At 39.1% G+C, this 25,419-nt stretch overlaps 1 protein-coding gene across 7 annotated transcripts in view; it reads right to left on the reverse strand.

Annotated features, from left to right (window-relative positions):
- The window catches only part of ATP9B (ATPase phospholipid transporting 9B (putative)), a 237,520-nt gene that overhangs the window by 171,001 nt on the left and 41,100 nt on the right, over positions 1-25,419 (reverse strand). For 5 of the 7 annotated variants that reach the window (XM_038525732.1, XM_038525735.1, XM_038525731.1 and 2 more), the window contains exons 5-6: positions 17,939-18,047; positions 2,962-3,020 (exon numbers count right to left, since the gene is read on the reverse strand). In XM_038525732.1, the coding sequence (XP_038381660.1) occupies positions 2,962-3,020; positions 17,939-18,047 (168 nt within the window). Of the gene's footprint in view, positions 1-2,961; positions 3,021-17,938; positions 18,048-22,176; positions 22,300-25,419 lie in introns of those variants that run through there. The other 2 variants (XM_038525736.1, XM_038525733.1) reach the window with 2 other exon arrangements.

Raw genomic sequence — 25,419 nt, forward strand, 5'->3', positions numbered from 1 at the left:
CATGAAAGCCCACATTCTTCTCCCTTCCACTGTCCCAGGCTGCTGCCCTTCTTGTTAGCTGTACAACTCTCAACACCTACAACACTGGTCCAAATTGGGTCAGCACACTTTTAAATATCCATACAGTGACTACTGATATACTAAATTTTTCACATTAGGATACAGAATTAGAAGAGCTACCCTCCAACATAAAATCCACCATGGAAATACCCAAGCATTAATTTCTGAGTAGCAAGCAGTATGGTCAAATAACTGAGAAATTACTTTTCTGGTTAGTGGTAAGTGTTTCCAATACCTTCAAATAAGAGGTAAAAAAATAAAGCCATCTGCCACCATATTGTTGCTATTTCTTTATAAAGGTTGTATCAATCAGTAACTTTTATCACTACAAAAAAACACAAAATTGGAGCACCTGAGTGGCTCAGTGGTTCAGCATCTGCCTTTGGCTCAGGATGTGATCCCAGTGTCCTGGGATAGGGAGCCTGCTTCTCCCTCTGCCTATGTCTCTGCCTCTTTCTTTGTATCTCTCATGAAAAAACAGATAAAATCTTAAAAAAAAAAAAAGAAAAGAAAAGAAAAACCACAAATTTGGTTTAACAAATATAAAACAACTACTAAAAATGTATTGTTACACAGCAATTACTAGAAATTATGTCTAAAATTTCTAATACTTATGCTTCTTAGGTAACCAAAATTTGTGGAAAATTTTTACAGGAAAATGGGTATAAAACTGGAAATATGAAAAAGTACATCAGGTACAGGGGCTACCTCTATTTTTTAGTTTACAACATTTCCTAATGATTAGTGAAAATATTTTAGAAGTCCTTCCCCTAGCTCTGCTACTATACACATGCTCGTTTACAATACTGATCTAGTGCTGGAGTACTTCACACTGCACTACCCATGTAGCTACTACATTAAAGTAAAACCTTTACCTGGATGTCTACAAAGTGTCTACAGCATTCATCAATCTCTCACAGATGGAGTACACCTGGGAGGCCAGACAGAAGCTCAAGGGCAATGCCCATAGATCTAGATGTCTATCTTTCATATCCTTCTATATGACTGAAGAGATGAGCTCTTACGCTGTGGCCAAGAAGGGCTCACGTGTTACTCAGTAAAAACAGAAGCACTGAAGGGTGCACCACTCCATCAACCTAGGCAGCAAAGGGAAGGAGAACATGCATCAACAGCAGAGCAAGGGAAATGAGACAAAAGAATGATAAGGCCAAACAGTACGCCCTGGTTCACAAAGAGAGACTCTATATGCTCTTCAAACCCCACTATCAACACCATACAACCTCTTACAAGGGAAACAAGAACTGCTGACACCAGGTCCCCGCCCATGAGTCCATGCTGCTCCCGCTCCCACCTTCTCCTGGCAGGCCACTGTGAGCAGCCTGTGGAGCCAACCCCCTCTTTGTCCCCCATCAACTGACCCCACAGCAGACAGGAATAAGGGAGGCCTCCAGCCAAAAGCTCATGGAACCAGGGCCCTGAACAACCCCCAAGTGAACTGGAGGTGATGGCCACCTGGCTATCTGCAGCCCTGAGAAGGACCCGGAGAGAGGACCTACACCAAGCTATGCCCCAATTCCTGACCACAGAACCTGTGAGGTAATAAACACTCATATACAGCTCAACCATCTCTCTTGTTGGCATTTATCCTAGAGAAACATACAGAGATGTATGTATAAGGATGCACATAAAGCACTTTGTAATAGCAGAACACAGACACCATCTGAAAATCTAACCACAGATCAAAAGCTAGTAACTTACAGTGTCCATACAACCAAATGCTATGTAAATGAGGTACAAATCAATACATTCTATTTTCCTATTTTGTAAAATCAAACTAATATACCCCCAAATACTCTTTGTATACACTTACTGTATACAGGGAGATAAAGCCCACTTTAGTCCTGAGGAGAAAGGCCTTCTTGTACCAACCATCTCCAGAAGGTGGCTCAAGCCGAGAACATGGCCTGCATGCCAGATGGCACCAAGGACTTGAACTATTCTCATAAGAAGCCTTATTACAACTTCTCATAAAACATTATTTTTAAAAAGTTGTTCAAGCACCTTCATAAAACATATTTTTAAAAAGTTGTTCAAGCACCTTAAAAACAGAAACAAAAAAAGAGAAAAAAGAAGAAAACAAAGAGGCTTGTCCATTCATTCACCATCACTCAGGAAAGTCAGCGCATATGCAGTAGCACCTCTACCCACAGCAGACAGCCTGTGCAGGCACTCCCCAGGTCACTGCATGACTGCCACTCTGACACCAAGGGCTGTTCTTAATGGCTCTGTCCTGTATTGACCTAAGCTTTTTCTTTCTGATTTTCTTGTACTTTAGCTTTCCTTCCTGAAGTTTCTAAACCCTAAGAATTAATATCCAATCGTTGTAATACATCTATCTATAAAAGGCGGTTTTAGAAAATGAAACGTATCCTATGATAACCAGGTTCTAACTAATATAATTCTTTTTAAAAAAATTTTATTTATTTATTCATGAGAGACAGAGAGAGAGAGAGGGGCAAAGACACAGGCAGAGGGAGAAGCAGGCTCCATGCAGGAAGCCCGATGTGGGACTCAATCCTGGAACTCCAGATCACACCCTGGGCCGAAGGCAGGTGCTAAACCGCTGAGCCACCCAGACATCCCCTCTAATATAAATCTTTTGTCAAATGAAATCATTCTGATAATGCAATATTAAGCAGTTAACACATGACTTACTTTAGACAAAGTACAATTTCACCTGTGCATACTGAAATGTACTAAAGCAAAACAGACTACAGAAAAATCTAGATTTTTCTTCACATACATCATATCGTATACAAAGATGTTAAGATTTAAAATAACTGTCTCAAACAATTTCCTTCAGATTCAAAGTTACTGCAATCAGGCTAAATGTTAATCACTGGCATAGACATGTCTAAAATATATTAAAAATGCATCAACCTTTTCCACTATGATGAGGTCTCCAACTTGTATGTCTGAACTCTTAACTTGCACTTTACCTTAAAAAAAAGAAGAAGTATAATCAACCCAAGGAAATAATAGTACACCAGAGTTAAAGTTTCAATTGACAAATAATATTTTAGAAATAATTTTCAGAGGGGGGGAAAAACACTAGATATTTATCTGGACTAATACTTTCAAAATAATTTTATTTCATATAGACAGTCACTAAAAATTAACTTCTCTTAGTCAGCTCCCAAGCACAAAGAGCTAACTGCCCCCAATACAAGACATGCGGTATGGGAGAGGGCTCCAACTGGAAGATCTTCCCAAATCTGCCATTATTTCAGGTCTGGGTCCAGCACTGATGATCAGAAATAGCACTAGGGGTGATTTAATGAGTGAATAACATAAAGACGTAAAATCCTTGTATTAATATTGTGAATGGCATTGATTGACACATAACTGACAGAACAAAAGAAGTGAAGAAAAGGATACATAAAATCACTGTGCACTGGTAGTCTCACAGATGGATCCGTACTGATAACTGATACTGATAAAGTTGAAAGCTTTGTTACAAGAAGTGATTCTTCTTACATGATACCGTGTGTAAATTCTTAAGTTATCTATATTATATCTAGTGTACAACGATCTATAAAATTTAATGTTACACAATACTATGTAACATTAATGTCGCATAGAGTAGATGAAATGTCATATACGTAATTTAAGACACCATCCTACATAAGCAACAAAACTTACTCAAGTTTTCTCTGAGACTCTCCATTCTCCCTCCCTCCTTCTCTCCTTCCCTCTCCCACCACCCCTCCCTCAGTCAATTTAGAACTAGCAACACCCTTGTGGAACTATTTTTATCTTTTTGTGGCTACCGGTTTAACATGGGAAAATGTCTATGCCTTTACATTCATTCAATTTACTCTGAAGCTAACAGAAAAAGAGGTAAAAGTTCATATCACACTATCAAAAACTAACATTACTAGTTAGTTATACCATTGACTTTTAGACCACATTCAACTTATTACAAACTTATTTCCTAAATACTTTTTGAAGCAGCTGAGTGTCAACAGTATCACACCTTTCCTAAAGGTGTATTTTGAGGATATCAAAAAAAGTTTTGTGAATACTATGTTTTTCCATGTTTCTCAATTATACAATAAACACATAAGAACTAGAACTAGTTGCAGAGGGGAGCTATTTTTTTATTCATATAAAATAGCAATGTTCTTTAGAATTACATGTGAAACAAATCTTAAGATATCTTCATAATTGATAAGTACGTGTCTATTAATAGCCAGAAAGTATACCTATAAAAGAATGTCTATTTTAATTATTTTTTCAATTGGTCCCTTCAGGCTTCGTTATCTATGGTCCCACTACTGTGTTTTCTATAGCCAAGCACCAGGTAGTAAAGTTACCTCAGTGATCTCATGCTCCCTGGGTATTACTCGAAAGAATTCCTGTCTTATCACTTCATATTATTTTCTCTCCTACCATCCAACCCACTTTTCCTTCCTTCTGCTCTTCTATATTCTCAGTAACATACCCATTTAAAAAGGAGAGGAAGAGAAATAGCTGTAATCATAAGATATAATAAATGTAGTAAACAATTCTTAAATATTTTGAGACAGAAAAATATATCCCTTTCTGACTCCTTCATCAATATCTTATTTCTGAGAGAGATGCTACTGTCACATAACAGACACAATTTATATTTAATATTAATAGCCTTTAGTTTGGGGGCATTGTATCGTGACTTTTATTCATTTCCAAGGAAATTACTTACAATTACTTGTGTAAGGAAAACAGGTGATGGTAAAATGCAGCGTAGAAACTTCTCACATTAATGATAGGACAATGAGAATAAAACATGAGAAGGCCATCATGTCCTACTGGTATGGCAATCTGCCTCGCTTACCTACTTAAAGTACACATTTCTACATTTTGAAAAATTGGTCAAATTGCTTAATGGCTCTTAGTTCTCTAAATAGTTTTCATTAATCTCTGTGCAGGGGCTCCTTGTACTTCTTTACAGCACAGTCACGTGAACTCACTGACTTCTCTTTCTTCCAGAGCAGTTAGGGCATTAGAAGAGAAGAGGGAGCATTACCTTTTCCCCAGGCACCCGCCTGTCAATGACAGCCCAGCACCATGACCATGACCCTAGCTGCCCAATTGTGGACAACTCATGCCTACACCAACAGTTTGATTTCTGGACACCCTTCGTGAACTAAGCTAACATCTGACCCTATTAACATACTATCATCAGAGATGAGGGATTGGTAACAGAAGGAAACTCCTAAATTTTACATGTTACAGCACAAAGAAAACATGTATCTGGGGATCCCTGGGTTAGCGCCTGCCTTTGGCCCAGGGCGCGATCCTGGAGACCCAGGATCGAATCCCACATCGGGCTCTCGGTGCATGAAGCCTGCTTCTCCCTCTGCCTGTGTCTCTGCCCACCCCCCTCTCTCTCTATGACTATCATAAATAAATAAAAATTTAAAAAAATGTTTAAAAAAAAAAAAAAAAAACATGTATCTGCCACCTGTTCTCACAACCCAATAGAGCCATCCACAATGCAAAGTGTTTTTGAAATGCGCATTTAAAATTTAATAATTTCAGAGCTATACTTGACAGAACCAAATTCTAAATACAGTAACGATGCATACACCAGTACTTATACTTGAGGACAGTTTTCCTTAAAAATGCTGTATTTAATTTACCTCAAGTTCAAGCCCTGGAAGTCATCCAGTATTGGCCTTTTCTCTCTGATGAAAGAGTCAACAATGAATGTTACCAGGTACAGTAATAGCCATCCTTTCCTCTCTCCAAACTAATGCAATAAAATCTTTCCATCAAGCCCTCTTCCTAGGAATAAATGTTCCTGCCACCATGCTTCCAAAGCGTAGCAGCTTACATGTTTCTCACAGAATAAAAGCATTCAACTCGCTCGTTCCATGAACCAAGTTTCACAGGCTCCTTTGAAAGATCCAAGACGTAACTCAAAGGACTACTTATTCTTACTCCAAAGCTTCTTTTTTTTGTTGTTTTTGTTTTGTTTTGTTTTTACTCCAAAGCTTCTTAAACACAGACTCTGTCCACCAATCTCACTGCTACTCATTTTTTGCTTGAATAAAGAGAATATTCTATTAATATGCTCCATTACTATCACCTCCCTAATTCAATATGAATTCCAAATGAACCGGTTGGCAAAACTAAGGATTATGTTTATCTCCCCCCAAAATCTCCATCATTTGACAATTACTTATAATATAATTCAGATTCACATCATTATACACATGTTCTTCACAACTAACCTCAAATTAATTTTCTAGCAAGTCCTCAACACTTGCTGTTTCTTTTGACTGGAAGCCCTCACCTCATAGCTCTCCTTAGTTACACAGCAAACAGAGCTTCACGATGCCTTTGGACCCACCTAAGCACCAGCAGTATATATGCACACCTCTACACAATGTGCTTATCTGCTATCAACAAACATTACAGTGTCGACTAAACCCAGATCCCGTGACAGGTTCAAAGCATAACTGAAATATATTTTTAAGACATTTGCTTTGTTCTTCGCAAATGCATCAAACTTACCCCACTCTAAAACAAGAGAAACTTACATCAATCTATTCCTTATCGGTTAAATGGATCAAACGTAATAAGGGACTAATGGGAAAGTAGCTATATAAGCCACATGTAACTAGACACAGACACCAAATGAGGATGAAAACATATTAATTACTTCTTTCCCGGGATCCCTGGGTGGCGCAGCGGTTTAGCGCCTGCCTTTGGCCCAGGGCACGATCCTGGAGATCCGGAATCGAATCCCATGTCGGGCTCCTGGTGCATGGAGCCTGCTTCTCCCTCTGCCTATGTCTCTGCCTCTCTCTCTCTCTCTGTGACTATCGTAAAAAAAAAAAAAAAAAAAAAAAAAAAAAAAAAAATTACTTCTTTCCCAACAAAATACACAGAGGTAATAAGGGTAGGAGATAATTAAGCACCTTTTTAAACAAGGACTTGATCGCATATATGCGGCACTCCAGAAGGTCAACACCAGATGACAGGTGTACTTTCCTGGGCAGAAAACTGCACACCACAGCAGCAGATTGCTTGGCTTATCTCTGTTATTTGGGTGGGACCAGTACCCACCAACTCTCTTAACACTTTAAATGTCTGTGGAGGTAGAAAACTAATTTAACATGGATTATGAAGTGGATAGCTGGGAAATGTAATTAATATATTTATTTACATATATAAGTAAACTGTATTTTGAAAGTGACCTATACGCTGAAAATAAATATTGCTGAGAGAAATTTTAAGATAAATAAAAGGAAAGATCTATCTCATGCATGGGTCAGAAGACTTAGTATTAATAAGATGTTAATTCTCCCTCAAATTTATCTCTAGATTCAATGCAATCCCAAACAAAATCCTAGCAGCCATTTTTACAGAAATTCACAAGCTGATTTTATATATATATTTATGATAGTCACACACAGAGAGAGAGAGAGAGAGAGAGGCAGAGACATAGGCAGAGGGAGAAGCAGGCTCCATGCACCGGGAGCCCGACGTGGGATTTGATCCCGGGTCTCCAGGATCGCGCCCTGGGCCAAAGGCAGGCGCCAAACCACTGCGCCACCCAGGGATCCCCACAAGCTGATTTTAAAAGACATATCAAAATACACAAAAACACAAGACCTAAACCTGACTGAAAATGAAAAAAACAAAGCTGAATGGAAACAACACTATGTGATTTCAAAAATTATTATAAAGAAATAATAAAAGAATGGTATTAGCATAAAGACAAACATATCAGTAGAGTAGAAGAGAGAGTCCAAAAAATAAACTGATACACAAAAAGACAACTGACTTTTGACAAAAGTATAAGACAAAGCCATGTGAGAAAGACCACTTTTCCAAAACATTAGAAGCATTTGAATATCCACATGCAAAAAAAGTACTTACATGTACACTTGGTACTAGTACAAATATTGACTCAAAATGGATATACATAATGTAAATCCTAAAACCGAAGAACTTCTAGAAGAAACATAGGAGAAACAGAAAATCTTTGTGAACTTGCAGTAGACCAAGAGTTCTTAGGAAAGAAAAGCACAATCATAAAGGAAAAGCTGACAAATCATCACCTAGAACATCTAGGCCTAGACATCATCACCTAGAACATCACAGGGGCTGGGAACAATGAGAAGGCATAAGACCAAGGGGTCTGCAGCTGAAAAATAGCTGGAGTCACATGCAGAAGGGAGTAAGCTTGGGAAAGACAGGGAGGGTGGTTGGCTCCAGGTGAAGCAGCCCCTAGGCCCTGGTTGAAAAACCACCACCATGTGGCAGGGCTGCCAAGGAAGAGGCCTCCAAAGAGAAGTCCCACTCAGTGAAATCAAGAAGGCACATGGGAGGGTCTGTAGTGAAAGCCTGAGGCAGTAAAGGGATCTGAGGGCCAGAGACTCGGGAAAAGGCAAGGGTAGGAATACAGACGAAATGTCTCTGGCCATGAAGGGTGGCTTTACAACATGAGGCTATCTAGGCCACATGCAACCTGTCATGGAGCATAGGGGCTAGGAGACCCTGGGGGAGCACACAACTTCTTTCTGAGTCCTGCTGAAGGTGGGCGGGGACACAGGGGCCTGTGGTACCCCTCCCCTGACACAGGCTGGGGACAGACAGAAGAATACGGGCAAGATCCTGCCTGTAGGAAACTTACACTCATGAGCAGACGTAAAGCAGGGTGAGATCAAATACAGTGACATGTCAATTGTATGAATTACAGCCTAGGAAATTAAAAAAAAAAAAAAAAAAAAGGAAATACTGCTGTTTTAGAGTGAGGCTTATAAAGCATCTTGCTAGAAGTAACCAATTTTTACTCTTAAACATTCACGAGCAATAATCCAAGTAGTTTTAAAAAGCATTTTTTAGCAATCACAAAAAAAAAATTAAGAAGCTCAAGTTAAACACAAATCTTTTTGTTCTATCAGTAAAAAAAAAAATTAGATAGCTCTAGAAAGAATATGGAAATATTGTGGTAAGAAACATTTAAAGATAAAAGACTTCATATTATTCACTGGGTCAATTACATTAGGCAACCACTTCCCCTCTAAAATTATGTCACTAACTAAAATGGTCTATTCCATCCATGTAATTACCAACAGAGAGTCCAGAAGCTGCAGAAGAGACTATCCATCCATACAGACTTTATATCCCACAAATGCACACATCCTTTGCCTGAAGCAATATGCAGAACTAAACAGAGAAGTATCATAGCAATTCCCTATACTCGCTAAGTATTTTATAGAAAAATACAAAGGTTTGAAAAATTTAATAAGTATCTCATTACTAAATATTTTATCAACTAACAGATACAAATGAAAATTTTTATGGTCTTACTACCAACGGGACACTTCAAAGTCTTGGTGAAGCCTGCTGGTGTTTGTTTGTATAAGAGAAATTTCTAGTTTTGTTTTCTGTGGTTAGAAAGACTTCTGACACATCTACCAAGTGTTAAAATACAAAATATTGTTAACATGAATGGTTCATAATTAACTAGTTCTAAGACTAGTTCTAAGACTCTCAATCACAAAAACCAGAAGCTTTATGAAAAAGCAGCCTTCCTCTCTCCTGGGCCTGCAAAGGTATGAAAATCCCAATGCCCTACAAGAATGGTTACATTACTACTGAAAGGGATATGAACTAAATATGGTTCAAATTGTCCCTAGTCTCTCATTTCCTCTAGATTTTCAATAATCCCATGGCAATTTCTTACTGGTCAAATACCCCAAGTGTGGAAGCTGACATTGATCCTTTGTAGAGAATGAAGAAATCACAGATAAAGACGGTAAGCAACTGTGAGCCTATTTATAAGGTTTCAGAGCCACTGGTCTAAATCACAAGCAGAAAGAAAACCTCCCAATGATCTTATAGTGTCTTGTGTTTCATGTTTCTCAGAGAAAACAAGAAAAAATGGGAAGAGCAAAGTAACTGATGGAGAAAGAGATGGAGGGAGGGGAGGGAGGGAGGGAAGATTTCCCAAGACTCTAGAACGTGTTAAAAAGGAACATGGTTTAAAACTGGAATGGAGGGCAGCCCGGTGGCTTAGCGGTTTAGCGCTGCCTTGGGCCTGGGGCGTGGCCCTAGAGACTCGGGATCCAGTCCCACGTCCGGCTCCCTGCATGGAGCCTGCTTCTCCCTCTGCCTGTGTCTCTGCCTCTCTCTCTCTCTCTCTCAATCTCTCTCTCTGTGTCTCTAATAAATAAATAAAATCTTTTAAAAAATAAAAATAAAAATAAATAAAACTGGAATGGAACTGGCATGGAAATCTGGGTGAGTCAGTGGAGCAGAAGAGAAAGCAAGGCAAAGGGTCCCAATTGGACGCATTTCTCAAAGGTCTGAGAAAAGAACTTTAATAACATTAATAACTGGTTTTAAAGGAACTAACTAAGCATTTTTTGGGAGAAAAAAGAAGACAGATCCCTTCTTCACATAACACACACGTGATATGTAAAATTACAAGTGGAGTAAAACATCCGCTATGGAACACTGGAGGGAAATAAAGATACTCATTTACCTGGGGGCTGAATGGACTTTCTAAGATTGAAGCATAACCACAAAGGAAAAGACTAGAAGATATGCATACATACAAAGTATAAATTTATCCATATTAAAAAGACAAAGATACAAAAATGAGTCAAACAAGACAAAAATATTTGTCACAGGATAAATTTCTCTTAGAGAACTTACAAAAAGGTAAAAATGGACATATGAAAAAAGATGAATAAACTTTTATCAAAGACCAAAATGAACAATGAAATGTTAAAAGGTAAGCAGCAAGCAAAACACAATGAAAATATTTGTCACCAAGAAAGTTGGCAACGTAAAAGAACTACAGCGTACAAAGACAATGGGAGAAGGGAAGGTCTGGGCTCCATGGAATGCAAACTGCTGCACCTTCATTGGGCAGCTGTCTGACAATATCAGGCCTACAACTTTTCATATTTGATCTGGAAATTCCACCTTACTGAATCAACACATTTCTTGAGTTCCTACCATGGACCAACAGCCCTACCTAACTCTGGGGGAACAGTGGTACAGACACGGAGCTGAGAATGCAATGATTAGAGGTGATCACTGGAGGAAAACCACTTACTAGAGGGAGGTTCTGGATGCTAGCACACACCCATGCCTACATATAACTCTCCCCTGTCAGAAGGTACTTTGTTAGCCAGGGTTTTTCATTGCTTTCATATGTTCCAGGCCCTAATCTCCAATGCAATAAAAAACATTATATGTATGAGCATCATGACAAAATAAAATTCATATAGATCCTCTTAGGATGGCCTGAGAAAAAAAGATCAGTGATGAGAGTAATGAGTACATACCTAGTCCAGCCACAGAAAACTAAAGAGACAAGAAAACAAACCTCAATTCAGTTTGTGCCTGACTAGATCAAGATCTACCACTATGTGGTACAAATGTAATGATGTATACTGAACATCTTCAAATGAATGCTTTCCAAATGCTGCTCAGACCACAGGAAAGAAGACCACACAAGAGAAATATGTGAAAAGGTGAGCATGCTGATCTAGGAACTGCTCTGACTACATACAAGAACTACACAGAAAGGCTTTCCAAGTATCCAGTGTTCCCCTTCATTTGTGCTGTCACAAAAGTAGACCAGAGACATGAAACTACACATAAGAGAAGGAAAGCACCGATGCTTGAGGACTGGATGTCAGCAATCCACTCTGATTACTTCTGACTTTATCAGCTCCTAGGCAATTTCTGGTGGGAAAATTCAGCTAACATTTGAGCATACTATTTTTTAAAAAACCCAACTATCTGAAGACATGACTGTCACAAAAGGAAATTCTTCTCACCAAGTGGAAAGAAAATAACAACTCAGTAACTCAGGAACTGAGTACGCAACGCAGTAACTCAGGAAACCAGTTACACATCAGGATTTCCCTAAGAAAGTACACATCGCCCAGAGACAAAGTATAAAAGACAGTAAAGAAGGACTTTATTTTTTAGTTATTCTTTTTTTAAGATTTTATTTATTTATTCAGGAGAGACACAGAGAGAGGCAGAGACCAGGCAGAGGGAGAAGCAGGCTCCCTGTAGAGAGTCTGATGGGGGATTCAATTCCAGGTACCCGGGATCACACCCTGAGCCTAAGGCAGACAGACACTCAACCTGAGCCACCCAAGTGCCTCAAGAAGCAGCTTCTCAAGTGGTAACACATGGAGCTAACTGAAAACCATCCAGTGTCAGGGCACCTGGCTGGCTTGGCAGGAAGAGCATGAGACTCTTCATCTCAGGGTCATGGGGTTATGAGTTTAAGACCCACACTTGGTGTAGAGATGACTAAAACAAAAAATAAACTTAAAAAAATAAATGAAAATCTCAGTGTTGACTGAGATTGTACACCCCTTAAAATATTCTCTGCTTCTAACAAAGCACCCTCAAGATACGAATATATTTAAAAGTGGAAGTACCTTTCCTTTTTAAAAGCAAACATACAAGGGCATCTGGGTGGCTCCATTGGTGAAGTGTCTGCTTTAGGCTCAGACCATGATCCCAGGGCCCTGGGATCCAGCCCCGCATTGGGCTCCCTGCTCAGTGGAGAGCCTCTCTCTACTTCTGCCCTCTGCCTGGCCCTTCCCCTGCTCCTTCTCTCTCTCTCTCTCTCTCTCTCTCAGATAAATAAAACCTTAAAATAAATAAATAAATAAATGAATGAATGAATGAATAAATAAATAAAGCAGAGAACATTTTCCCAGAGGATTTCTACAAGAATATGATTAAGAACTCCAAATACAGAAAGTTCAAATACTGTAAATATGATAACAAACCACAGTTAAGTCACATAAGGAAGAGATTACTATGAAATACTAGAAATTAAAGAGATGTACAGAAAATATTCTGGACCAGAAAACAAACTTCAAACTAAAGTCAATGAGCATATACATGCATTTTTTTATATTGCAGATTTTACTTATCAGTCATGTGTATCAGAATAACCAGCCACACAACAATGCACCACAGCTGTAAGAACACTGACGTAAGAATGGTCCGGGTTCAAATATGAACTCTTCTAAACTGCAATGGCTCAGAACAAATCATGTAGTATGATTCAGGTCCCTCACCTGTAATGTGGAGTTAACACCTACCCACCTTGAATGGTGGTTATACAAATGAGCACGTTACCTGACACACTCAGGAGAAGGTAAAAAAAAAAAAAAAAAGCAGTAACATCATCATCATCATCTACATGTAAAATCTCCTTCCAAAGATCACCAACGATAATCACTCTTGTTTAAAAAGGTAAATCTGCATTTCTATTTGAAATAAACCCACTGACAATTATTTTTAAAGTATCCTGAGTTTGAGTATCACAGAAGTACAAAAGACATAACATTAGTATGCTTTCTTCAACATTGTTTACTATTTTTAGGTGACAATGACATAACATAAAATCAGCCATTTTAAAGTGAATATTATAGCAGCATTGAGTACATTCACAATGTTGTGCAAACTCCCTCTGTCAAGCTTTTCATCATCATAAAAGGACACGTCATGCCCACTAAGCAGCTGCCCCCATCCAACTGCATACACTTTCCCAGGCCATCGCAACCACAACCTGCTCTCTAGCTCCATGAATCTACCCTTTTTGATAAATGAAATCATACAGCCATGGTCCTTTGCATCTGATTTCTTTCACAAAGGGCAATATTTGCAAGGTTCACCTATGTTTATCAGTATTTGTGAATTTTTATGGTTGAATGATACTTCATTATAAGAAAACACCGTAATTTGCTTATCCATTCTTCCACTGGTAGACATCCAGGCTGTTATCACCTTTTGGGCAATTATAAATAGTACTGCATGATCTTGAGTGTATGGGTATTTGCCTGAGTCCCTGTTTTCAATTCTAAAGGCATCTGGGAATGTCTCAATTCCTCCTTCCTCTGGGAATGATAGGTCAAAGGGATATACAATTCTTAGTTGTCAGTTTGTTTCTTTTACCATCTTAATTAGTGTCACCCCACTTCCTTCTGACCTCCACGCTTTCTTACTGAAGAGCCTTCCTTGTATGTGACAAGCTGCTTCTTTCTCACTGCTTTCAGAATACTCTCTTGGTCCTCAGGTTTCAACAGTTTGATTATAATGTGTCTCAGTGTGGATTTCCTTGCATTTATCTTTCTAGGGATTCACTGATTTTTCTGAATGTGTACAGTCCTGTCTTTTATCAGCTTTGGGAAGTTAATGGCCATTATTTCTTCAAACATTCTCTCCGCTTTCTCCCTGCTTCTCCTTCTAAGATCCCCACTGAGTGCATATAAGTACACTTGGTGTTACCCACAAGTCTCTTAGGACCTGTTTTTTTTTCTTCATTCTTCCTTCTGCTTCTCAGAATGGATCATCTCACTTGAAATTACCTAGGTGCACTGTCACTGATTCCTCCTTCCGCCTGCTCAAATTTGCTACTGAAACTCTCCAGTGAGTTTTTCTTTTAATTTATTGTACTTTTCAGCACCAGAATTTTTGCTTCCTTTATAATTTCTATACCCTCGTTGATATTCTGTATGTAAATACACTGTTTTTCCTGATATCTTCTAGCATTTTTCAATTGTTTCCTTTAACTCCTTGAACATATTTAAGGCAGCTGATTTTGAGTTGTCTAGTAAGCCCGGTATCTGAGCTTCCTCAGGAACAGTTTCTGTTCATTTCTTCTGTGACTGGGCCACATGGTTTCTTTCCATGCTCTGTAATTTTCTGTGGAAACATCATAATCTGTTAACTCAGGAAATGAGTTGATTTTCCCCTCTTCTAGGTTTATTTTGTTGCTTGGTATATGCTATAGCCATGCACATACAGGGACTTTTCTAGACTCATTTCGTAAAGTGTGTATTCTTTGTCATGTGTGGTCTGTGAAGTCTTTCAGCCAGTGTTTTGGAAAGGATTTCTTGCATAGGAAAGGGGAAAGACAAAGAAAGAAAGGGAGGGATGGTGGAGGAAGAAGGAAAGAATTAGAGAAGGAAGGGAACAAGGGAGGAAGGGAGAAGGAGGACAAGAAGAGAAAAAGACCAAACTCTCCCCATCATTGCTGATTGCCTCTGTGCTGGGGATTCCCAACAGAGTCAGGCTGCCTAGAATCAGCCTGAGCCTTCCTCTGTTTGCACTGAGCCTAGAGGCTGGCCAGAGGCAAAATACTTTCTTGGGGTCTTCTCTGAGCATGACCCAGCACTGGCGTTGGAGATACCTTTCAAAACTCACCAGTAAACACAGACACTTTTACATGACCTAATTTTCCGAGGAAATGCTCTCTCCAGCTTCTTCTGCCTGGCATTTGACACTCTATCCTATGTGCTGACTGCCACTGCTGGCCCCAAACTACTGCTGCAGTTCCTTAACCTGACATAGGCTTGAAAAATGCATACTAGTTTTGGGCTCCTCTGCCCTGAGAGACATCCAAGTTAGATGAAAGAAAGACAAGTATCCTGAGTCAGTCCTTCACGTGTTGCTGATAGGGTGGACAGAATAGACACAATTCTCTGCAAGTAAGTTCTGCTCTACTCCCTTCAGAGCCAGGGTCTAGAATCCCAAATCAAGAATGTGGCCTGCCATCTTCCCAGCAAGTGTTGACTTATCCATATTTCTGTGAAAGAAAGAGCATGTAGGACTGCCTCCTCCCCAGTTTCACAGATAGCACCATACCACTTAGTTTTGAATGAATATTGGTAATACACAAAAACAAATCTCAACACAGTCCAAATATCACAATTAAAACAATTTTAAAAATAAGCCAGGATCTATACTACATTCTAAAAAAGACACACCAAAGTTACAACTAATTTATTCCTGGCCCATTCTGGGGACTCGCTTTTTCAAAAACTAAAGCTTACCTCTTTTCTACAACATACCTTTCCTCTACCATGCCACTACTGTAAGCATCAAAACATCTTAATAGTTAACTGTTCAATTTAATTGCAAAAGAATAGTCTTTTGAATACACGGTCCTGGGACAACAGGGTAGTCACATGCAAAGGAATACAGACCCATAACACACACCATACACAAAATATGAAAGTGGATCACACATCTGAACATCAAGGCTAAAACTATAAAGTCCCTAGAAGAAAATACAGAAGTAAATCCTTGTGACCTTGGGTTGGTAAACCATTTCTAAGCTACAAAGCCAAAAGCACGAGCAACAAAAGAAAACACAGATAAGTCAGACACCATGAACACGAAAGCTTTTGTGTGTCAAAGGACACCAAGAAGAAAAACACACACCACAGAATGAGATAAAATATTTCCAAATCACATACTGACAAGAAACTTAAATCTAGAATATATAAAGAACTCTTACAACTCAATTATTAAAAAACAACCCAGGTAAAACAGTAAGCAAAGAATCTGAATAAACATCTCTCCAAAGAAGACAACGCCCAACAAGGACATGAAAAGATGCTCAACATCACTAGTCATCAGGGAAACACAAATCAAACCACCGTGAGATACCACTTCACACCCAACAGGATGGCCACAATAAAGAAGATAAGAAGACAATAAAAGTGCTGGTGAAGATGTAGAGAAACTGGAACCTTCACACATTGCTGGTGAGAATGCAAAAAGGTGTCGCCAACCAGGAAAATAGTTTGGCAGTTTATAAAAAACAGAGTTACCATATAATCCAGCAATTCCACTCATAGGTATATTTACAAAAGAAATAAAACAGCATTCACACAAAAACATTTGTATACATTCACAGCAGCATTATTTACAACAGCCTAGAGTGGAAACAATCCAAACGTCCATCTACCGATGAATGGGTGAACACAACATGGAGTACCACAGAGTGGAATATTATTTGGCAACAAAAAGAAAGCCTGACAGGTGCCACAACACAGGTGAATCTTGAACACAGGATGCAAGTGAAAGAAGCCTGTGACCAAAGCCCACATATCACATGATTCATTTCTGTGACCTGTTCCTAAGAGGCAAATCTATGGAGACAGAAGGCAGACTGGGGGTTGCCTGGAGCTGGAGTAGGGTGAGAGGGGCAAAAATGAGATGATGGCTAATATATTCAGAGTTTCTTTTTAGAATGTTAAAAATGTTCCAAAATTAGATGGTGGTAATAGTTTCATAATTCTGTGAACATACCAAAAATCACTGAATTGTATACTTTAAATGGATAAACTTTATGTTATATGAAATATATCCCAATAAGCTATAAAAAATTTCTCGGAGAATTATTTCAAATAAATAAATTCAGTGTACAAACGTCCACATGTGAATAGAAGATACAAACTCCATTCTAAACCTCATTTTTTAAACAGTCTCAAGGTTATTACGAATACTCATCTAGCTATTCAGTGCCTTCCCTCGCTGTCCCTCACGGACACAATCACTGTCATGGTGTCACTTTTCAATGGTAATAATGCCCACCTATGGCTTCTCCTGCACTCTTCCCATTACATCACTTCTTTTCCACTGGGACTGAGAGACCAAATAAACAAGCTCTTTAAAAACATAAAATTAAGCAAGGGTTAAAGCCCTGAATGAAGTTAAGGAGGAATGGGCATAAAGCAATCATCATTTTGGATCGTGACATTTATTTTAGGTGCTCCAAGGCCCTTCACTTAAGGCCATAGTACTAGATGTCTGACCTTTATGACTGTTTAAAATATAACACAAATAAAGATTTTAGGCTTCACAGAAAATGTGCATACACCAGTTGGGTTTCTAAGTACATATGTCCAAGTACCTTGAAATGGTAGGCATTATAAGAAAATTAATTAGATACCATATGTAATCCCATAATATTACTTTCAATAACAGAATTAAGACATGTTTTCTTTCATTTATGTTAACTCTAAAATGATGATTACATTTAGCACATGATAAGCTAGATCAAAAGGGTCTTACTAACCTCTTACTGTAAGTTTGCTGTATAGCTGTGAATTCACTTCCTTGTCTCGCTGAAAACGCCGAAATTCATCAATTGCTTCCCTCATGATAGTGACAGCCAAAACAAATCCCTATGAAACAAAAGAAAATATGGTATTTGAGAAAACTGGTCTTTAACAAAAAAGTTAAGGCAAAATTCTTTTACCATGGAGTTTTACTTTTTCCCTCTCAATTTATGTTACTTCTAAAACAGAAACAGAAACAAAAACAGAAAGTAACAATGAAACACTAGAAGAGGAATATAATAAATACTAAAATATTTAAAATTCTCCCTATAAGGAAAAAAAATTTTTAAATCCATATAACATGTACTTCAAGCTAAACATCAGAAAATGCTTAGTAACCCAAAGAAAAAGAAATCTACGATCTAAAAAAAAAAAAAAAAAAAACCCACACACAAACACACCCCACACCTCCCATGAATTATATTTAGAACACTCAAGCTTTTAAGTATCAAATTACCAAAGACTATCATCAAAATCTTACACTCTCTGCACTTGAATCTTTCTGGTCAAAGAAAGCACAAAGGAACACAGCACAATCTCAGCACAACAGCTTCCTCTAGTACAGGACCCCAGGCACAGCCACCGGCTTTTGTTTTGTAAGCAAAAACCTCAACAAATCAACTTGATGCTATGTAAATAAAACTTTGACATCATCTTTCTTAAGCCTACCCACAGGTTTTCCAACACCTCGCCAATACCCTTCATTCTACCTCTCTACAACCACACAATGCTCAGTAGGCTCGTGTTATTGATCCTCATTTACCCTCTGTAAGTGATGTAATACCAGATGACTGCCCTGAAAGGACAATGGTCTGTCACTCCAGGGTTGTGTCTGTGTCACCAATAGGCCACATTGGGTGAGCCCTTGCGTTTACTGAAAGGCGATCCTCCCCGGTATGTTCAGAGTTGTGGCACCATCACCACCTCTAACTGTAGAATATTCTCAACATCCCAAAGAGAGAGAAAGCCTACACCTGATGGTGGTCACCAACATCCCCTCCTGCTCCCAGCCCCCGGCAACCACTAGTCCAACTTTCTGTCTCTATGGATTCCCCTCTTCTGGGTGATATGGCATGTTTAGCATTTGATGAACTGCCAAACTGCTTCCCAAAGAGGTTGTACCCCTTAACATGTGCTTACTGGCCATAAGTATACTCTTGGGATCCTATACTCACTTTTTAACTGTGTCATTTGTCTTTTCACCGTGAAGCTGTAAGAGCTCTTTGTATTATTCTGGATACAAATACCTTGTTAGACATGTGATTAGCAAATGTGAGGTTACAAGTATTTTCCCCCATTCTAGGTTATCACTTTATTTTCTTGATGGTATTCTCTGATGCACAGGATATTTAATTTAATAAAGCCCAATTTATTTAAGTTTTTCTTTAGTCACTTGGGCTTTGATTGTCCAAGATCATAAAAATTTGCCCCTACATTTTCCTCCCAGGAGTCTTACAGTTTTAGCTCTTCCATTGAGGTCTATGATCCATGATGAGTGGTCTTCTGTGTATGACACGAGGGAGGGGCCCAACTTCATTCTTTCACATCTGTCTGTCCCACTGCCCCAGCACCATTTGTTGAGGAGATTATTCTCTCTCCACTGAACAGACTTGGCACCCTTGCCAAAAATCAATCCGTCATAAAAGTAAAGGCTTATTTCTGGACTTTACATTGCATCTATCCTTCTGGCAGTCCTATACCTTCCTGACTGACTGTCTTTGAAATTAGTTTTGAAATGGGGAAGCAGGAGTCCTCCAACGCCAATCTTCTTTTCCATGTTGCACTGGCTACTCTAGGTCTCTTGCATTTACATATGAATTTTAGAACTAGCTTGTCAATTTCTACCAAAAAGCCAAGTGGGATTTTGTACTGTCTTTCAATTCATAAATATGTGAGGACTTCTATTTATTTAGATCTTTGGTATTTTTTTAAATGTTTTATTAGTTTTCAATATGCAATGCTACATTTTAGCTAATCTATTCCAATTTTCTTTCTGATATTATAAATGGAACTATTACCCTAATTTCATTTTCAGATGGTCCTCACTAGTATATGGAAATACAAGAGGTTTCTGTGTATCTATCTTGTACCCTACAGCCCTACTAACTCATTTACTTGTGCCAGCATTTCTGAACTAGGAATGGGCCTCCCTACACACAAGACCATGCCACTATGAATTGGAGCCAGCTTTCCTTCTCTCCTTTCCATCTAGGTATCTTAGTACAGGTAAGACAAAGAAAAAAACATGAAAATCCAAACCAGAAGACCCAAAATACTTTTAAGAAATTCAGTGTTATCACGAAGCCTTAAAATTGACACACCCTTTAACCAAACAGTTTCACTTCTGGAAACTTATCCTAAAAAACAACAACAAAACAAGGATCCCAGCAGGATCAAACATAAAAAACTGGAAATAACTTGAATGTCTACAATAAGAAATTCATGGTATACTCATATGCTGAAATATTGTACTTTCTGAATTAAAAGATGTTGTTAGTCTCGGATAGGAAAACAATACCACTTTAAATACACAAAATCTAATTCACAATCAATTTCAGTAATGTGAAAAATACATATCTACCAATCCAGGAAATAAAGAGTTTTATACAGCCATTCTCATGCTGGAGAATATTTACTGTTATAGACTTATAATTTCTCAAAATTCTATATATAACCAACTCACCCTGAGAGAAACAAGAGAATGGTTGTCAAGCCTGTGTTTCTTATACTGGAGGGTATTGTTAGAAGCGTGACTCTGAACCAGGCAAGCACAGCATCATCACCTGGAAGGGTTTTTGTGCTATCGATGTGTTCAAGCCCTACCTGAAATGTGTACATTTAATCTCCTCTCCAAAATAAAAAAAAAAAAAAAACAGGTCCCAGACATATATACATTAACTACACTCTTCCAGTCAATCTAACTTTCACTATGGCTTAAAGGCAGCAAAAGTTAATTAAATCTCCATTCATTAAGTAATTATAAACCACAAAATGTAATAGCTCCCAGTGTTTCCAAGAACTCAGGAAGTAAAAATAAGCTCTCATTTCTAAAGCAGTGATATCAGAGAAGATGCACCAAAGTGGGGTAGGTCCCAACTTCTAGAACAGGAGTCAAGCACTCTCCAGAGGAAAACAGCCCTGGTCACCGGCAGACTGCTAGCATATACAAGCTGCTCTCAGCCACACCTCAAATCTAAGGTTTACCTAAATACAGAACAGAGATGTAGGACCAGCCACAACCAAGAGGTGTCACTCCCATACCACCACGTCCATCTCTAGCATATCTATTCTGAGAAAAGCCCCAACAGCCAGCCTGGCTACATAAAGCTGGTTATCAGAACAGTGCAGCTGACACCAACATTTCCTTCTTAACCACTGGAGTCTAGCACATACGGGCTTCCAGCTTTCGAGCTGAGACCTACTTTGTCCTAACTGGATCAGAACAGACTGGTGGCCTATGGAAGATGTGGACAAGGGAACCACAGGAGTTCCTGGACCTTTCTAGGACCTCAGCACCAACCAGGTCCAAGACAGAAGCTACGGTAATGCTGCCTAAAAAAACCCAAAGTGAACACAAGAGGGTGGCAGAACTTCACAGTGAAACAACAGTATTTGTGCATCAACCTGTCAGTCGCAATGCCTGACAGGAATGTGGCACATGGCCAGTCCACGGGCTGTGACTAAACTCTGTACCACAAAGTGGAATTCTTTTTTTCCTACTTTTCCAAATGGCCCAGGAGCCATGTAAGTGCCAAAACAATATGCATTTTTATAAAAAGAGAAAAAAATGCTATTGACATAATAATGTCAGTTTAACCTTGAGGAATTATTACATGCCAAAAACTTTTCTATGTATTTTATTTTTTCTATGTATTTTAAGTGAGTTACCTTTTAAATGCCACAAAAACCTTATGAGGTGTGTACCCTTAGCTCTAATTCACAGCCAGGAAAGCTCAGACACCAGAAGCACACATCCTTTTGCCAAGGTCGCACTCATGGGCAGCTTATGTTAAGAGTGCTTGTCTCTACACAGTATGAGGTTCGAGTCCAAGTAACTGATTTGGTTTCTCCTTTCCGTATCCATCCACACCATACCACCAACGCAGAGACACTCAAAAAGAAAAGAGTGGACAGAAGAAGGACTGAAAATCAGAGTCCTCGCAGACGGACTGGTCACCTACGTAGCCCAGCCTACCTGGCTGTCCATTTTGTATTAACAAAGGAACACAGCGTATGTGGAAGATGTAGTATGAACAACCTAGACCTCCTTAATCTAAGAATCACTTGCATGGATAGATCTATTCTACTTGATTAATTCTGATAGAAGCACTGCAATCCTGATTACACTAGCTTTCCCTCAAAGAGTTGCTGTGAAACCTGAATGATGCAAAAGGTAATCTTCATTGTGACACAAGAATGTAATGAAATCACTTCTCAGTTTGCTCTTCTGTTCTATGGCAAAATATAACAGAAATTAGATCAGAGCTGAAGCTAGTAAATAATACTGCCCCGAGTACTTGATAAAGAAAGATTATTAAACTATTACTGTTTCCAGGAACTCCTTTTAGTTGGAGAACAGAAAGAATATGAAGCGTCTTATTAAAATTCACAGACATCAGATATAAGATTTTAAAACCACCGCTGTATGATGGTTTCATGTTTCACTGGCAGGTTTCTGGCAAGGAGGAATCTGGCAATGCTAACCAATTCATTTTTCTGAGCAACCTTACAGAACCTGAGAAGGCAGGCAGCGGAAAGGCGTCAAAACACGAAGTGTATGTGTAAAGACCACATGCCAGTACAGGCTCTTGACCAAGGACAGGGGCAAACACAGTGGTCAAGACAAAACAAGAACTCAGGAGCTGTGAGGGAATTCTGTTGAAGCATAGTCTCTTTATTAAAAACCAAAAACAATGGGGATCCTTGGGTGGCTCAGAGGTCTGGCCCCTGCCTTCCGCCCAGGGCGTAATCCTGGAGTCCTGGGATCGAGTCTGATTCTCCCTCTGCCTGTGTCTCTGCCTCTCTCTGTGTCTCATGAATAAATAAATAAAATCTTAAAAAAAAAAAAAAAAAGTGTATTTTAGAAGTAGATTTAGTTTAAAGGTTCTTCAACTTGCCCTAGATGAATAAAAAAGATCTTATGTATATAGTAGCTGAATCTTCGGTTTAAAAAAAAAATTTTTTAAAAAGTTATTTGAGGTGAGTTTGGATCAAAGAATCAATATACCTCAGCCTGCTTCTTGGATTGAAAGGGGATCCTAATGTACACATCAACTTTTTAAGATTTTTGCTAAATCAGAGGTTAAAATGTATATAAACAGTGCAAGCATAGATACTAACAAATGTTCATTACTGATTAACTGATGAAGGCATCGATTGTGGCTGCTGCCAAACCAAAGAACAACAGAACACTGTTGAATAGAGCAAACCAATTCTGAGACCTAATGGTGTGATATGAGAGCAGGGCACATGAGAACCTGCCCAGGCATGTCACAAGGCAACGTTAAGTTACTCAAGTGGGAAAAATGTGCTTTTCACTTTTCTTTGGAGCCCCTGACACACACTGCAGCAGAGTAACGGCATCCCTTCCGTGGATATTGAAACAGATGCTTACTGAGGCTCTTCTGTAAATATAATAGTTAATTCTCACACATCAATAAAAGACGGACAAAGTACTTCAAACACCTAAGACTGACAATCAAGTTAGAGGACGTAACCCTCTCATGCAAGCAGAGAAAGGAGAGGCTACAACGCATGCATGCTCTCACTCCAGCTCTGGCCAAACAGTCAATTCTGTGCACAGTTAAAATTAAATTCATCAGGAACTTATCTAAAACTAACATTTTCTTTGGTGAAAAGCTACTTAAATCACAGTTGATAAGAAAAGATGCAAAAACAAAACAGAAATGAATACACTTTACTTTAGATTTTAAGATGATCTTATGTTCTGAGACTATCAGTGCTGAAGTAAACGTCAACCCAAGACCAGAGTGACACTGAGGCAGTTCAGTGCAAGCATAAGAGCCAGGGGGAGAGAAAGGGGCCAGAAATAAACACACTGAAATCCTAAGTACAGCTGTGTTTTTAGGATGAGCAAGTATTTTCTCTGTTCTCTAAAATTACTGTGATGCTACAATGCCTTTATTGGAAAATGGGAAAAATAAGCAGTGGTTTGTTAATGAGACTTCCTGGGTGCACACAGCCTATGGAGCTTCTAGCTCATGAGCACGAGGAAGAGTGTACAACCAGACTTATCATTACAGCAAAGTCTATAACTGTGAAAAATGAGAAGAAACCGAAGTCTCCTTTCCTAGAAAAACAGACATATTCATTCAATGGAATCCTTCAGAGAAGTGAAAAGTATCGTCCTGGTATGATGTGTCATCCTGGATCCATTTAATAAACCAATGTTAAGCCAAAAAAGCATGATGCAAAAGGACACAAAGTAAAACTATCTTTACATAAGTTATTTAAAGCATGGAAACACTGCTGCATATTTATTCTCAGAATACAAACATAAGTAGTAAAATTAAGAGAGATACAACAATTGAATCTCAAAGGCAGAAGAGAAGTTGCCTGCAGGGAAAGAAAGGTAGTAGGAAAAAAGAAGTCCCCTCTGTCCTCTCTCCATAGCCACCTGGCTTGAGCACCAACTATGAACACTGGGGTCTGGGCTTCGGTGTCCTTTGTGTGCTATGTGACATGTACACAGACCCACAGCTCCCTCACCTGCTCAGGAGGAAATGTGAGGACCCATGGGACTCCTTGCAATCACAGTCCCCATGTCCCTACGCCCCAGTGGCACCTGCACTGTGTACCCCGAGAGCTCAGGACAATCCCACCACTCTACCATCTGCATGTCATTCGAACACCACCCCTTAGAGGGGCCTTCCTTGACCACCCTATTTGAGTAACTCCAATGTCTCCCAACCTTGCTAATTTAATGAGCGGAAACATTGGTGGTCTGCTTTTGTTCTGCAAATGCAGTTACTTTCACTGCTCAGACCCTTGCTACATGGATGGGAGGAGAGGCTGGCTCAACCAACTCGGTCAGCATCATTTCTGTCCCCTCTGCTGGTCACCCCTGGTGCATCTGAGAAGACCGGCTCTGTGAGGCAGCAGAGCTGCACAACCAGAAGAGAGAAACTCAAGAGCACACTGCTCAGGTTTCCAGTTCTGAAGGGAGTGCTTAGGTGGGGAACGTGAGCACGGCACTGCTCTTTCACTATGTTTTCTTGGCTGGATTATGCTGGTAGTCTGCCCAAAAGGGAGCAAACAAAAGGAAGCAGTACATTTTTCTAAGTGACAGGAAGAAAGAAGGCACACATTTTGTCTGTATAAACTGAAAATTAATGAAAATTATCGGCAAACAGCATAAACCATCAAAGTAGTATTATGTTTGAAATGGAAATATTTGATGCTACATATCATTTGCCTT

The sequence above is a fragment of the Canis lupus genome, chromosome 1, assembly GCF_011100685.1.
Source record: "Canis lupus familiaris isolate Mischka breed German Shepherd chromosome 1, alternate assembly UU_Cfam_GSD_1.0, whole genome shotgun sequence".
Taxonomy (NCBI): domain Eukaryota; kingdom Metazoa; phylum Chordata; class Mammalia; order Carnivora; family Canidae; genus Canis; species Canis lupus.